The sequence below is a fragment of the Euprymna scolopes genome, chromosome 2 (genome assembly GCF_053919585.1).
Source record: "Euprymna scolopes isolate OS-2025 chromosome 2, ASM5391958v1, whole genome shotgun sequence".
In the NCBI taxonomy this organism is placed as follows: domain Eukaryota; kingdom Metazoa; phylum Mollusca; class Cephalopoda; order Sepiida; family Sepiolidae; genus Euprymna; species Euprymna scolopes.
The window spans coordinates 29,827,242-29,842,183 of record NC_136483.1 but is presented as its reverse complement, the minus strand read 5'-3'; the positions used below and the strand labels follow the sequence as shown (position 1 = coordinate 29,842,183).

The window sequence follows — 14,942 nt, the reverse complement described above, 5'->3', positions numbered from 1 at the left end:
ACATAAAATTCTACTATGGAACTGAAGAGGAATAAAAACAAACCTCAATGAACTAATAACAAAATTGAACCCAGCCATTATCTGTCTACAAGAAACTTTTAATAACCAAAAAATAAACATTAAAAAATATCAGGAATATAACTACATCAAAAACTCTTTCAGTTGGTACATCTATACTAGTCCGGAATGATGTACCTCATAGCAACATAGAACTTAAAACAAACATACAGGCTTCACGACATTTCGGCCAACTATTCCTCTGGCCTTCGTCAGGTGGTAACCACGACGGATAGGAACTCTGAATCTCCTGACTGCAATTACTGCCTTCCGTAGTTGTCGTCTCACCACGTTTTGGCCAAGTAAGCTTCTGGCCGGCTTTGGGTAGGATTGAAACCACTTTCTTCAGACAATTCTCACCTGGAACCGTAGAGATTCAACGTCTTTATCAACTGTGCCACAGGCCCCAAAGGGCGATCAAGGTTGAATTTTTTGGTCTTATAAATTCATGTTTATTATCTGGTCTTCCAACTAGGAAAAGATGAGGATAATAGTCTGCAATAAATAAAAATTAATAAATAATACTCATCTCAATGAATTCCAATTAAATAATATAAACAGACATCAGCTGTAAAAAATCACCCTAAATAAGCAAGTAAACATTTGTTCTATATAGATTCCTCCCTATGAGAAAATAAAAGAAAATGAATTACAAAATATAATTAAATTACATCATTTATAATACTTGGAGACTTAACTGCCACAGCTCAATCTGGTGCTGCAATGAAATAAATCAAAAAGGCAGAAACATGGAAAGATTTCTAAACAAAAATGATCTTTGCTTATATAACAACCAATCCTCAACATGTGCTCATACTCAGGAAAATATTCTGCAATAGATCTGACCTTATGTGATCCAACCATATTCTTAGATTTCTCCTGGTCAACACAATGATACTTGTGGAAGTAACCACTTCCCTATTATCCTTGAAAATTTAAGTGCTAACCATGAAAATAAAAATCCCATTGGAACCTAAACAAGGCAAATGAGGAAAAATTTTAAACAATCTGTTCCATAGAATTAGTTTCAAACGCCAGCATCAATAAAGATCAAATCTCTCACTTCACAAAACAATAACTTCCATAGCAGAGAGATGCATTCCAAAATATTCCCAAAACACTGAACACAGCTATCCCTGGTTCAATGAAAAATACAAAAAAGCAATACAATTGCACAAAGCTGCCTTACACAAATTCAATATACACCTAACATCAGAAAACTTGAATTCCTTCAAAATATGCAGGACCAAAGTGTGGCAAATCATTAATCAAAACGTTCCTCATGGAGAGAATTTATATCCAAGATTAACTCTAACACTAAAACAGAAACTGTATGGAACATGATTAGAAAGATTTCTGGAAGAAAAACAAACACCCCTCTCAAGTATCTAACAACAATGGAAAAATAACTGACAATAACACATTTGCCCAAAATTTCGCCCAAAACTCTGCAACAAACCACAACCAAAAATTTCAGAGCATCAAAATAAGATGAAAAAGTAAACCTTGACTTTCACTTCAACAACACAGAAACATACAATTTACCTTTTACTCTGACTGGCTGAAGGAGTCTGACAATTCAATCTCACAACACTTCAGTAGGACCTAACAATATACATTATGAATTCCTTAAGCAACTACCAGATCCTTCAAAACTTCTAAACATTTTCAACAACATATAATCTAGTGGGAACATACCTTGCTCCTGGAAACAAACCAATATCATTCCAATACCTCAAACTGGGAAAGACTTGTCTAATCCTTCCAACTACTGACCTATTTCCTTAACCAGTTGTCTCTGTAAGACTTTTAGAGAGAATGGTCAACAACAGATTAATATGAATACTTGAAACTAACAATTTATCAACAGATTTTCAATCAGGCTACAGAAAAGGACATAGCACCATAGATCATCTAGTCCACTTTAAAACACTTATCAGAAATGCCTTCATTAGAAAAGAGCATCTAACTGAAATTTTCTTCAATCTCAAGAAAGCATTTGACACCACGTGGAAATATGGTATAATGCAAGATCTATAAAACTTTGGCCTTAAAGGCAAACTACTAACATTCATTAAACATTTCTTATTTCACTACTACTTCCAAGATATTTATGGAAAAACTCTTTCTGAGCTCTGAGCAGATGATCATCCCACAGAGAAGTGTACTATCAGCCACACTATTCAACATTAAAATGAACAGTATGATAAAAACTTTAAACCCTAGAGTAGACCCTTTTCTATATGTTGATGATTTTGTAATCTGTTACAAATCAAAACACATCTACACCATAGAACATCAACTGTAACAATCTCCCAATAAAATCAGTGAATGGACCAACGAAAACAGCTTCAAATTCTAACTAAAACCAAATGCATACACTTTTGCCAGCAACGAAAACTACATTTGGATCCTTCTCTTAAACTCAATCATACAGAAATACCAGTAGTTAAAGGACATAAATTCTTAGGCATTGTCTTTAATAAAAAACTAACCTACAAATCTCACATAAAATATCTAATGAGTGATTACAAACACTAATTGGGGAGCAGACCGGAAAGTTGTAATAAAACTTTACAGAACATTAATCCGATCAAAACTAGACTATGGCTGTTTTGTCTATCAAACAGCCAGGAAATCCTATTTAAAAACATTAGAAACCATTTATAACCAAGGACTCAGGCTAACACTAGGAGCTTATAGCACCTCTGCAATGAACAATTTATACGCAGAAGCCTATGAATGACCACACCATTTAAGGCAGGAAGAACTTTCACTACAATATTATATGAAACTTTTCTCAAACCCTACAAACAATTGTTTTTTCCATCATGAATATCAAACTTTCTTCAATTGGGAAAAAAATATAACAAAAACCTTTGGATTAAACATGGAACATTAACTAGAAAACTGTCTAATTGACAAAAACAGCATACATAAATTTCCTGAACGTCCTTCTTGGTCACTAAAACAACTTAGAATCATTCTAAACCTATCAAAATACTCCAAATCACCACCTAAACGACATATTAGAGCAACATCCAAATTGGAGACACATATATACTGACAGCTCTAAGGACAAGAATAAAGTCGGATGTGCAGCCATTTGTAATAACATATCCCAAAAACGCCTACCAGACAACAGCTCAATCTTCAGTGTTGAAGCCATAGCCTTAGACCTTACCCTTGAACTCAACTATAACAAATGAACCATACTTTCAGACTCACTATCAGTGTTGACATCACTAAAAAGCAAAAATCTAAACAATTCTTTGATCATCAATCTCCTACAAAGAATCAACTTCATTATCCAAAACAAAGACATTGCCTTTTGCTGGATACCCAGCCATGTCAGACTAACAGAAAATGAAAAAGTAGATACAGCAGCAAAACAATCACTCAAAATGGACTCCAGCAACACAAAAGTAATCTACACTGACTACAAATTGTTAATCAATAAATTCATCATATCCAAATGGCAAGAACTATGGAACTCATGCAAAGAAAACCAACTTTAGCAAATTTAACCCATCCTCAAAGAATGAAACAGGAAAATGACAAGAAAATGTAATAACAGCAAGACTTCAAATAGGACATACTGCTGCCACCCATTCATATCTACTAAAAGGCAAAGAAGCACGAAGCTGTACCCTATGCCAGAACCCTACACAGTGAAACATATCCTAACCAACTGCATAGATTTCAGTCAAACACGAATAAAATACTATCAAGAAAACAATTTCAAAGACTTCTTCTACAAAGTTGATCCCAAAAACTCTTAGAATTTCTAAAAGAAACTAAGTTGTACAACAAAATATAGTTGAAAAAAAAAACATAAAAAAAAACAATATATAACTAGTGTACACCAAAGAGCATTATTTTTACTTAAGTTTCAGTCCCAACAAAATCTGGAAAAATAACAATAGACAAAACAAAACCAATTTTTCAACATTGAGTAACCCAAAATGGCTGATATGCTCGTAAAATAAACTAACTAGAAAGGGAAGTGAGCTTATAATAGTTGGTTGATTATGATAGAATACTAATATTTATATGGCAGCTTAAAAACTGACTAGGGGATTCCCTGGTGTTTTTTTGATAAATTAAAGGAATAGAACTAGTTTTCTTTATTAAAGCCATTATCGAGTTATTTCTTAACGATTATTACAGTATGTTATATATTTTTAAATTTACTATATTAATACTTTAATTACTGATTCTTTTTTAAACATCGCTGTCTGTTATTAGATTTTTTCAAAACTTGTACATTTTATTTTTATAAAAAAATTTTGGTGGGAGATATGAAATGCTTTGTTCCCCTCCCCCCTTAAATTAGCAAGATTCTTTCCTAAAAAGAATTGAACTCTCTAAATTTACTAATATTGTATATAAAAAAAAAAAAAGAATTAAAAATGGGGATTAAGAAATTTGATTAAATGTCACATATTTCTCCATCTTCACGGCAGACAAGTTGGCTGAGATGTTAAGAACTTTGAACTTTTATGGTCAATGGTGACTAGGGTTTAGGATATATAATCTTCCATAGACTGATGCATTGTATTACAGCTCTTCAGTGTTAAAAAAACAAGTGCTTAAAGTAGAGATCAAAACTATTTTGATGGCGGTTGGAGATGCCACCTGCTACTTCGTCTTTTTTGAAGATGTCCATATCATTTCAACTGCACTACTTGGATTGTATAACTTTGATTTCTTTGATTTTACTTCTTAAACAAAAACGCAGTTTTGCTTATCTTTTTAGTTAGCCTGTTTCGAATCAAGGGATTTGAATGCTGCTAGTGGGGTCTCTTTCAGGCTTTGTTTTGAAGTGATTCTACCTTCATCTCCTCTATATTTATTTATCATGCCTTCTACAAATCCACGCAACAAGCACCTTACTATTTCTTATAGTAACATCAGAGGTCTCCAGTCAGATTTTCCTGATGTTCAGTCCTTTCTTTTGCACAAACCTTACCAACTCTGTCGAAGTGACTATAGAATACGCTGACTTCCCCCTGCAGATGGTAAAAGTCCCTCAGTGTGGCCAACTGTTAGACCCATGATGCATTGGGACGGGATCCTGGTGGTTGAAGGTATTGGAGGTCAAGATTAAGTACCTCCATTTCTCAACACTCAACTTGGGCTAGACAGGTGTTTGGAGAAGCCCAATCCGATCAATCAGCTGGTAAGGCCAAACCCCAACATCTGCTACCAAACAAATTTAGCCAAAATACAAGAATCAACATACAACTGTGGATAAAAGAACATAAGCCAAATTTATCTTCCTCCTATGAAAGATAAACAAGATCCTAACAAAAGTAGATGTTAGTAGGCGCTGGCTGAGGGTTGATCAACATGTGAAGATCATTAACTCACACATGGCTGAAAAAAAATTTATTTGTTCACATAGATTTTGGGGTGTGCGCCGAATATTTGTGATGGATGCTTCGAGAGGTTGAGTATACTGCTTTGTAACTCTCACCTGTTAAGGCGATCGGGTTTCCTCCTTGACAGATCCCAATACCAGGCTCCATGGTGGGTGGAGAGCACAGGCAATGAAAATTAAAAATAAGAACTAATGTCTATAAACGCAAACAAAAAACTCAAAAGATCTGATTCAGAAAATGAAATCGAAACAGACACAACCTTTCCTAGACTCTATGTCATAGAATCTTTAAGCGAAAAACAAATGTCTAAACTATCTCCTTTTTTAATAGAAAAACAAACTTTATCAAACTATATAAAACTTAAAAATATAAAGAAAATGAAAAATGGAAATTTACTAAGCGTAATAGAAACAAAAACACAAAGTAATAAAATTAAAAAAATGAAAACATTCCATGACATAAATGTCCAAGTTACTCCTCATTATAAACTCAATCAGTTCAAAGGAGCAGAGAGTTATTTCTTTGTTACAACTGAAGAAGTATCAAATGAAATGAAAAAACAAGGGTTATAGAATATAAATGAATTTTTATAAAGAAAACAAAGAATTCCAAGAAATATATCTTCACTTTTAATAAACCAGAAATACCACAAAAAATTAAAATTGGATACAATATGGAACCTGTGGAAATTTACGTCCCAGCCCCTCTAAGATGTTTGCGATGCCAAAACTTTGGACATCATAGAGACATATGCTGAGCAGTAATCACTCGTGCAAAATGTGGCTCAGGCAAGAAAACAAATGTGTAAACTGCCAAGGAAACCACAAATCCTGTGAATGCTGGATGAAAAAAAAAAAAATAAGTATAAAACATAAAAGAAACATTCAATTCTTAAAAGCAAAAAGAATAGTTGAAAAATATATGAAGAACCAATCCTATGTTAAAGTGGCAGAGAAAGTAAACCTAAAAAGTTCACATCAAACGGACAAATACAATGGATTAATAAAAAAGCTAATTCATTTAGACCAAAATAAATGGACAAATTAAAAAGAAAAAAAAACCTAAATGCAACATACCTCCAGAAAACTGAAAAGGCTAAACCAAAGGGAAAAAATGGGTACTTGTACAGTTTAATCAAGACATAAAAAAATGAAAATATCGAAAAAAGAAAAAGGTTATATTGTACGTATCCGTTTTGAACTGAAGATCTCAAAAAAAAAAAAAATTTCACTTAATTTGATCGAGTAGTTTTTTTGCTTTTTTTATACAGTGAAATAACACGTTTTCATGACAGCACGTTGAAGGCAGACATCTTGGAATTCTTTTAATTTTTGTTTGGATTTTAGAAACACTACAGGGAGATAACTCAGTTTAAAGTGCCAACACTCCCTCCCCATCTTTAATACTAGCTTTTCTTCCTAAAAATCGAACATGGAAAAAAAAAATTACAATTATCTCAAACCTATAACGGGTAAAGAGACTTCTAACCTACAAAACTATGGGCCCATTGCCTATGTAAAATAATGGAGCATATAGTCAACAACAGACTAATATGTCTCCTTAAAACATTCAAATCACAAGTATGCAAACAGAATTTCAGAAAAAACGAGGAACAGTAGACCAAATAACCCAATTAGAAACTCTTAAGAGAAGGTTTCATAAAAAAAAACATGACGGCAATATTTTTTAACATAGAAAAAGTTTGATACCATTTGGAGATATAGCATCATAACAGATCTCCAAGACTTAGACATACATGGGAAATTTGTATTATTTATCGAAAACTTCCTATGAGTTAGAAACTTCAAGGTTTGAATGAGACCAACTCTATCAGATACACAAAATCTAACAGTAGGAATTCCTGCCCACAACACTATTTCCAATAAAAATAAAATTTAAAAAAAAAATTAACACCAACAATTGACATTGTTCTCTACGTTGATGACTTTGTCATTAACTACAGATCCTCCCATATCCAAACAATAGAAAAAAAAACTTACAATTAAATCTAAATAGAATAAATAACTTGGCTATAAACAATGGCTTCAATCTCTCAAAAACCAAAACTCAGTGCATTCATTTCTGTTCTTTAAGAAAAATACATAACTATCCAGCACTCAAAGTAGAGGAAAACATAATGCCAATAGTCAATCAATACAAATTTCTGGAGTCATATTCGATAAATTGAATTTCCTACTCCATAAATTATCTAAAAAGAGCAACAAAACCTTCCAACTCCTTCGAGTAGTTGCTCACACAAAGTGGGGAGCTGATCAACAAACCCTTTATAAAATATTCAAATACCTTATCAGATCCCAATTAGATTATGCCAGCTTTATCTATAAATCAGCCAGAAAGTCATATCTAAAAAAAAAAAAAAAAAAAAAAAAAAAATTGACTCTATTCACCATGGAAGCTTAAGACAAATTTTAGGAGTTTTCAAAACATCTCTAATTGATAGGCTATTCATAAAAGCAAATGAAACTCCAAAAATCAGAACAGAAAAACTAGAGCTATTTGAAAGTTAAAAAATTAAAAACAATAAAACCATTCAGACTAAGAATGTAATCTACACTTTCAGAAATTGAAATCCTTATTTCAAACATACACAACCGTATAATCTCAATGTCCCAACAAAAACAAAAAACAAATGTATATCTTAGTTTAAAAGAATTTATCAAAGCAGAAACCCACCCAAGCATCTATCAAGAGGAAATTTATAACATCCTCTTACAATATCTAAAATACCACCTCATATATAGGCTAGCATAGATACCCGGCGTTGCCCGAGTGGACATGAAGTCTGGTTTGGGTACAGCTGATATACAAAGGATATTGAGCAACACTCACATGTAATTTGATTGGCCACCACACTTTCTTCACTGCAACCTCTCTTTCACAGACATGTTTCAGTCATTCCTACAAATACTATTATGGCATGTGTTCCTAAGAATTGTCTGATCTATTTCTTGCTTTGTTCCAGCTCATTTGACTCCGTCTAGAGATCTCCATCAATTTGCCATTTTAATATCTCATTGTAGTAGAAGCTACTGGAATAGGAAACTAAGAACTACAAGCTTATGGAACTCTCTTCCTGCTCACTGTTTTCCTTCTACATACAGCATTGGTCTTTTCAAGACTAAGGTCAATAGGCATCTTCTGTCTTTGCAATAATCAGCTTTCATTCTTGTTAGCTCCTTACATCAAGTGGCTTCATGCTTTGTATTGAGTGATTTAAAAACAAGTCATAAGAGAGAAAATTTGTAATTACATGAATAATATCAGCTGCAAATAAAAAAAATTATCTAAAAAAAAAAAAAAAAAGTGGGGGCAATATTCATTGTTTACAATATTAAAAAGTTTAATTTCAAATTTATTGAGAACTTCTCTACAAATCATAGATTTGAAAAAAAAAAAAATGTAGAACTAGATTGTGAATGAATGACCAATAAATGTTAAGGTTTTCTGATAATTGTATTCAATTCTCTTTATTTTATTTTCACTTTTTCAGAAAAACTGCATAAATTCATAGTGGAGCAGCAGCAAAGGAATAAACGGATTCCACTGTGTTTGAATCCAAACTCTGTAGCCTTCAAGACCTTTGCTAGGTAAGCTTCAGCCTCCTGTCTCTGCTACCAGCCTTTGGGTAGCAGTCTAAAACCAGTTTAATGTAGATGCGTTTCAGAGCCTAGAACTTGGCCCATGGAATGGCCACCATGTGAAGTGACCAACACCACCAACAACTAAACACGGGTGGACCAAAAGCTATTACTACAGTTACAGGGATGCCAGAGAAGCAGACAAACAAAACTAATGACCGAAAGGATGCTGAAAGTACTATCCTCACCACTACTACTACTACTACTACTACCACCACTACTATTACTAATGATTCTTCCTTCGCATCGACTACCACCAACCAACCAATAAACCTATTTCTTTTTCTTATGCCAATACCAACAGCAGCTAGGCATGGCCATAGGCAACAGATGCTGACCTTAAATTAAGTGACCAGTTTTCATGACAAACTGTACATATGGTCAGCCTTAAAACACTGGACATTTTTTTTTTTAAATTGGAAAGAATAAATACACACGTTTATGAACGCATATAATAGTACAAGCAAGCGGGTGTGGAAATTCTGTGGGCTATAAATTGTACATAACCACCATTCCGCCCTCCAGGTTTGCGACATAAGCATGATTTAAAAACAAAACTTTATTATGCTCACTGTATCCTTTTGTAAATATGCCTCATTTAAAATTAGTTTTGGAAAGGTTTAATTTTACACTATTATGATGGCAATGAGAAAAAAGAAATTTAGGTAAATTGGAAAAAAGAAATTTAGGTAAATTGGAAAAGAAAAACAAAATCAAAAAGAATCTTCAATTCTTTGTACACTAACCACAAAATTTATTTTTCATGCTAGTATATACATAACCATATATACACAGTGCTCATCAGGTCCAACCAGAAGTCTGTGTATCTGTTTGTCTATCGTGAGAATGGAAATAAGGCTTATTCACAAAAAGATCCACAGTAAAGGATGATTATATTTAAAAATAAGTGAATAAAGGGTGGAATCAGAGTTTTTTCTGTTTTCTGTTCGTGTCTGTAAAAATATTTTTCAAACTGTATTCCTCCCACAACTTCATCTGCATTCAATTAAATGGATAGAAAATTTTTAATGAAACTCTGCTAATCTGTGTGGTCCAAATTAGTCATTTATTTTTCCATGTTGCCATTCCAAATGCAATGTTAAAGTGGAGAAAAAAAAAGAAAAATTGCACATGTATATGTTTGTATATCTATATGTATACAGATGTTTGTGTGCATATATACACACATATATATATATATATATATATAGGCATGCATACATATGTGTATGTATGTCTATGTATATACATGTGCATATATTTATATATACCTGAGGATGTATATATAAGAAAACTGAGACCTGTAAATTATTTAAACATAATCAGGAAAATATGAGATAGTCTTTGAAATCTGTGTTCTATCTCTAAATGGTTTTAAATTCTTCTTCCAAAATTCGAATTTTAAACTTTAAAATAAAAATAAATTGTCTACTCGTTTCTTGTTATTAGTAAAATTATGTTTTATCAATGGATCGCTTTTTTCTTGGCTGTGTTTTTAGAAAACATTTTTAAATTGCTTATACCAAAAAATAAGATCCATTTTTAGAAGTGGATAAATATACAATTTTCTAGTTAAATTAGCATCACAGTTTTTTTTTTTTGTTTTTTTTTTAAGCAGCATAATTTCTTAATGCTTCTTTCTATAATTGTTGGCTTGGTAGGGTCTGGTTTGCTGTCTCCTGACCAACCTGCCCTCTGGTGGTGGTAGTAAGTACTTTGCTGGTTTTGAGACATTTGCATTAGTGTTCTGCAATATGATTTTTTTTTTTTTTCTTAGTGCTGCTACTGATTTTTTGTAAATGCAGGGATATTCCTGATTATTCTAACTCTAGATTCATATTTAAATGTTTTTGTTCACTTTTCAAAAATTTCCTTCACTAAAACCTTTTTTTTTGTTTTGAAATAAGTACTTATCAAAAGATAATTTTAGATCTCTCTTTCTCTCTTCGTTGTTGGTGCCTTGGGGAGGGGAAACATTTTGTTTATGTTAATTTTTTTTTTTTAAATTTTAATACCTCTCCCCCAATTTACAACAGTTGAAACTGAAAATTAAAAACAAAACAAAAAAACCCCTGAAAACTCGCCATATTTATATCTAATTGGATTGGGTTGGCATAAATACAAAATATAGAACAAAACAAATCAATATTTACGCTAATACTGCAGTGGTTTGCATATATTTTTAATTTGGAATTCATGTTTGAATTTTATTTTTGTCCATTGTGCCACTGAGATTTGTATATAAATTATGATTGAGCAAATTCTGACAGCACACACATGTGTATATATATATATATATATCTTATGTAGTTCGGCAGCAATCGTTACGAGCATATTTTGTTGAAGCTGATGTTCTGTGTCTTTTGATCTGTTGATAATTTGTATGGGATTTTGAAAGTCACTTTAATAAAAATGCTAAAATTCATGTGACCTTTTGTCTACAACATTAATTTAGTTTTTTTTTTTTTTTTTTTTTTTAGTTATCTTACATTGAGCTGTTTATTTGTTCAAGATCTGTCTTAATTTGGTTCTGTTCTGAATTTAAATGGTTGGTTTTTGTTTTATATATATAATATATATAATGTGTGATCATATTTGATCATAATTAATCTCAGCAATACTTATGTTAATTCAAATGTTTATTGTGCTTAATACAGTTTTGTGTGTGTATTTCTAATGTTGCCATATTTTCTTTATTGTCGATACAAAGTTTCATTTCATTAATGCTGGGTTGATGCCATATTTCAAACTGGCTTCTTAGAGATACTTCTTTTTTGGCATTTGATGTAGCAAGATAGTTTGGCATTGTAAGATAGCCAAATCCATATTGGATATCACTTGAGAACTGAGTTTCTCTATTTGTAAAATTCAAAATTTTTACTAAGATTTTGATTTTAGGATTTTGTGCGGTTATAACTTCATACATTGGGAAATAACTAAAAAAAATTTTTAAAGAACATTTGACTGGTAACCGAGGATGATTTCATTAAGTAATATAAAAAAAAAATTTTCTATTTGATAAGGAATGTTACAGAATAGTATTTCTGATGATAGTATACAAGCAGGGTGTTATTCTTTCTAGAAGTTAATTTAAAGATATGTTGTTTTATAATGTACAAATGAATTTCTAAGTAAAATAAAAAGATATTTTAATTTCATTTGCTAACAACTTGAACACTGACAAAGAGTAACTTAGGAAGGAGCTAAATATCAAATGGAACATATCAACAGAATTTTCTTTTTCTTTTTCAACCATTGTTCTCATCTACAAAATTTCTGTTTTGGCTAATGAAATTCACAACTTTCTTCAAGTGTATTGTACATTTACAGCTCTGTTGTCCCTATATTTAAATAATCAACAGCAAATGATATTTGAATATGAGAAAACACTTGTTAAATGAACAGTCTTCCTGAAGAAATTGTCAAAATTTACATCAAACGAAACATGGTATAAATATCAATGTCGATGAAGACGAAAAAGTCGAAGAATAATATCATTAACCTTGTTTTAATTTGAAAAATAAAATGTCCCCTTTTAATATACATTTGTTTAATGTTGACAAATAGACAAAACTGTTCAAGATGTACAATTTAATGATTGGGCGTAGAAGTTTGTAACGTTAGTTTAATGTAATGTAAATAAAAATAATTGCTTATTTTTAATTAAATCTTGTGTGTATTTATGAATTAAATATTTTTCACATTCCATTTGTGTGTAGACCTTACACTTCATCTGTTGTATTAATGTAATAGCATTGAACAGTCGTGAAAAATTTGGACCACACAGGAGATTGAAAATTAGAATAAAATAAACGGTTAGAATTTTACTGAACGATTTTCTATTAAAGAAAATGTCTTGTTCATTGTATTATTTTTTCCAGCAGTTTATTTGAATTACAAGATTTTTTCTTTTTTTTTTTTTTTTAATAAATTATTTGTATTTCTTTGATTGTTGTTTTTCATTTCAATGACGTTTTGATCAATTTGCAGTCCAGCCTTCTTCAAATATATTGTTTAAATCATAAAAAATGAACAAATGAACTAAATTCTATGAGATATATGTATATAAGAACATTCATGCCATGCTCCATGCCATTATTGTTCTTCAATTTGGAAATGATCATCACAATTCATTAGATTTAAATTATGTACAAAATATTTTGTGGCTACAGTCCTGATGAAGTTTGATAAACTCCGTAATTGTTTTCATATGGCTGTTAATGTGCACATATATCACCACTACACACATTGGAAAGCAGGACTGCCCAACCTGACCTTCCACATGCATACAGCATGTTAGTAATCCTAAATAGTCGTCTGTCTGGTACTTACCAGGCTCAACACAGCTTAACTCTAATGATCTGACGAGAACCAGTGTGTAAACATGACTGTGGCGTATGTGTGCATGAAACTTCTATGTACACAAATGAAAAATACATATGAAGATGGCTGGAGGGCACATCAATTGAAATGGAGAAGGACATTTCAAAGAATTCTGCAGAAAAAAGTGTAAATAGTTTATTCCAGCTGAATTTTTACTTTTTTTTTTTTTTTCTTTCTTTAAAAAAAAAAAAGGCTGTTTAATACAAATGCCATATCTGACAGCATTAATTTTATTTCACATAGTTCAAATGTAAATGATAAAATATCTTGTATTTTACAAACTAAGGTGCACCCTAAAAAATTGCTTTAAACTTGGAGTATGTCTGCTGATTCAAGAGCAGGTGTTATATGATCAATTGGGATTTTGTAGTAAAAAAAATAATTGAAGATTCATTGGGTTTTTTTTTGGGGGGGGGGTCTCTTAATTAGGGTTCTTATTAGTTACTGACTGGCTACAGTGTCAGTTTGCTATGATAAATGAGCCTTCTGATTAAGTTGGCAGACTAATATCAAATAAAAATGCAATAAACACAAGCAACTGTTTTAATAAAAATTGAATGAGAAAACAAAGAACAGGACACATGTAATTTGTCGTAAAAAGAAAAATGGGGAGATATGGGTCAAGCATGCTTTTTCCAAAAATATTTTAATCGTATCCTTTTTTTTCGTATATATGGTATTTATGATAAATTGTGAATGGGGATCCAATCCTCTTTCGTCTCTTTGCAGTTGACACTTTTACATCCAGCATGTTTTCTGTCCTACATGTAGTCTTGAGGTTATGGGATATCTTGTCAACCAAAAATATTCAAAATTTTTCCAACTTTTAAATCATAAAAGCCTCCCTCAAAATTTATGCATCTTATATATCTGTCAAAAGCTGTCGTCAAAATGAAAGCCCAATCTTTTACCTCCCTTAACATTAAGGTTTTGTAACAGCATTTTTTTTTCCTCCATTTAAAAATGTATATTGAGTTACATATCAAAGTAAAAGCAAAGAAATTTTTTTTTCCAATTTGTTAGCGTCACTAATTAAAAAAAATTGTTACTTTATAAAAAATCAATTCTCAATTTTATTTTGAATGTATTGTTTATAAATGGGAAGAAACTCACAGTTGACCTCAATATCCATTCTAAACCATGCCATTATGTGGTCTTCATATTTTTTTTTCTGTTCGCCTTTTGCACTCTAATATATGCTTGATAAAAACTGTTTGGGATAAATTTGACACTTTTTAGAAAAGGAAAGAAAAGCATCATATCTTTATCAATAATTGATGTATTCTTAAAATTAAAAATCTTTATAGATCTTTTGTTGAATACAGCTTATTCGAAGCAGTTGCCTGAGCCTTCACCACAGTTTCCAGATTGGCCATTAATTTGGAGCATACAACATCCATGATGTCTTTCGCAAGACTCCTAAATACAAGTTTGATACTGGCAATGAGTTTGTCTTTGC

General features: G+C 31.7%; 1 protein-coding gene across 2 annotated transcripts in view; it reads left to right on the top strand.

Annotated features, from left to right (window-relative positions):
• Positions 1 to 14,942, top strand: part of LOC145290427 (serine/threonine-protein kinase NLK-like) — a 244,202-nt gene that overhangs the window by 202,357 nt on the left and 26,903 nt on the right. For both annotated transcript variants that reach the window (XR_013869317.1, XM_080136487.1), the window contains exon 9: positions 8,953 to 9,049. Coding sequence is in view for 1 of the 2 variants with exons in the window: in XM_080136487.1 (XP_079992613.1) it covers positions 8,953 to 9,049 (97 nt within the window). In the remaining variant the exon portion in view is untranslated. The remainder of the gene's footprint in view (positions 1 to 8,952; positions 9,050 to 14,942) is intronic.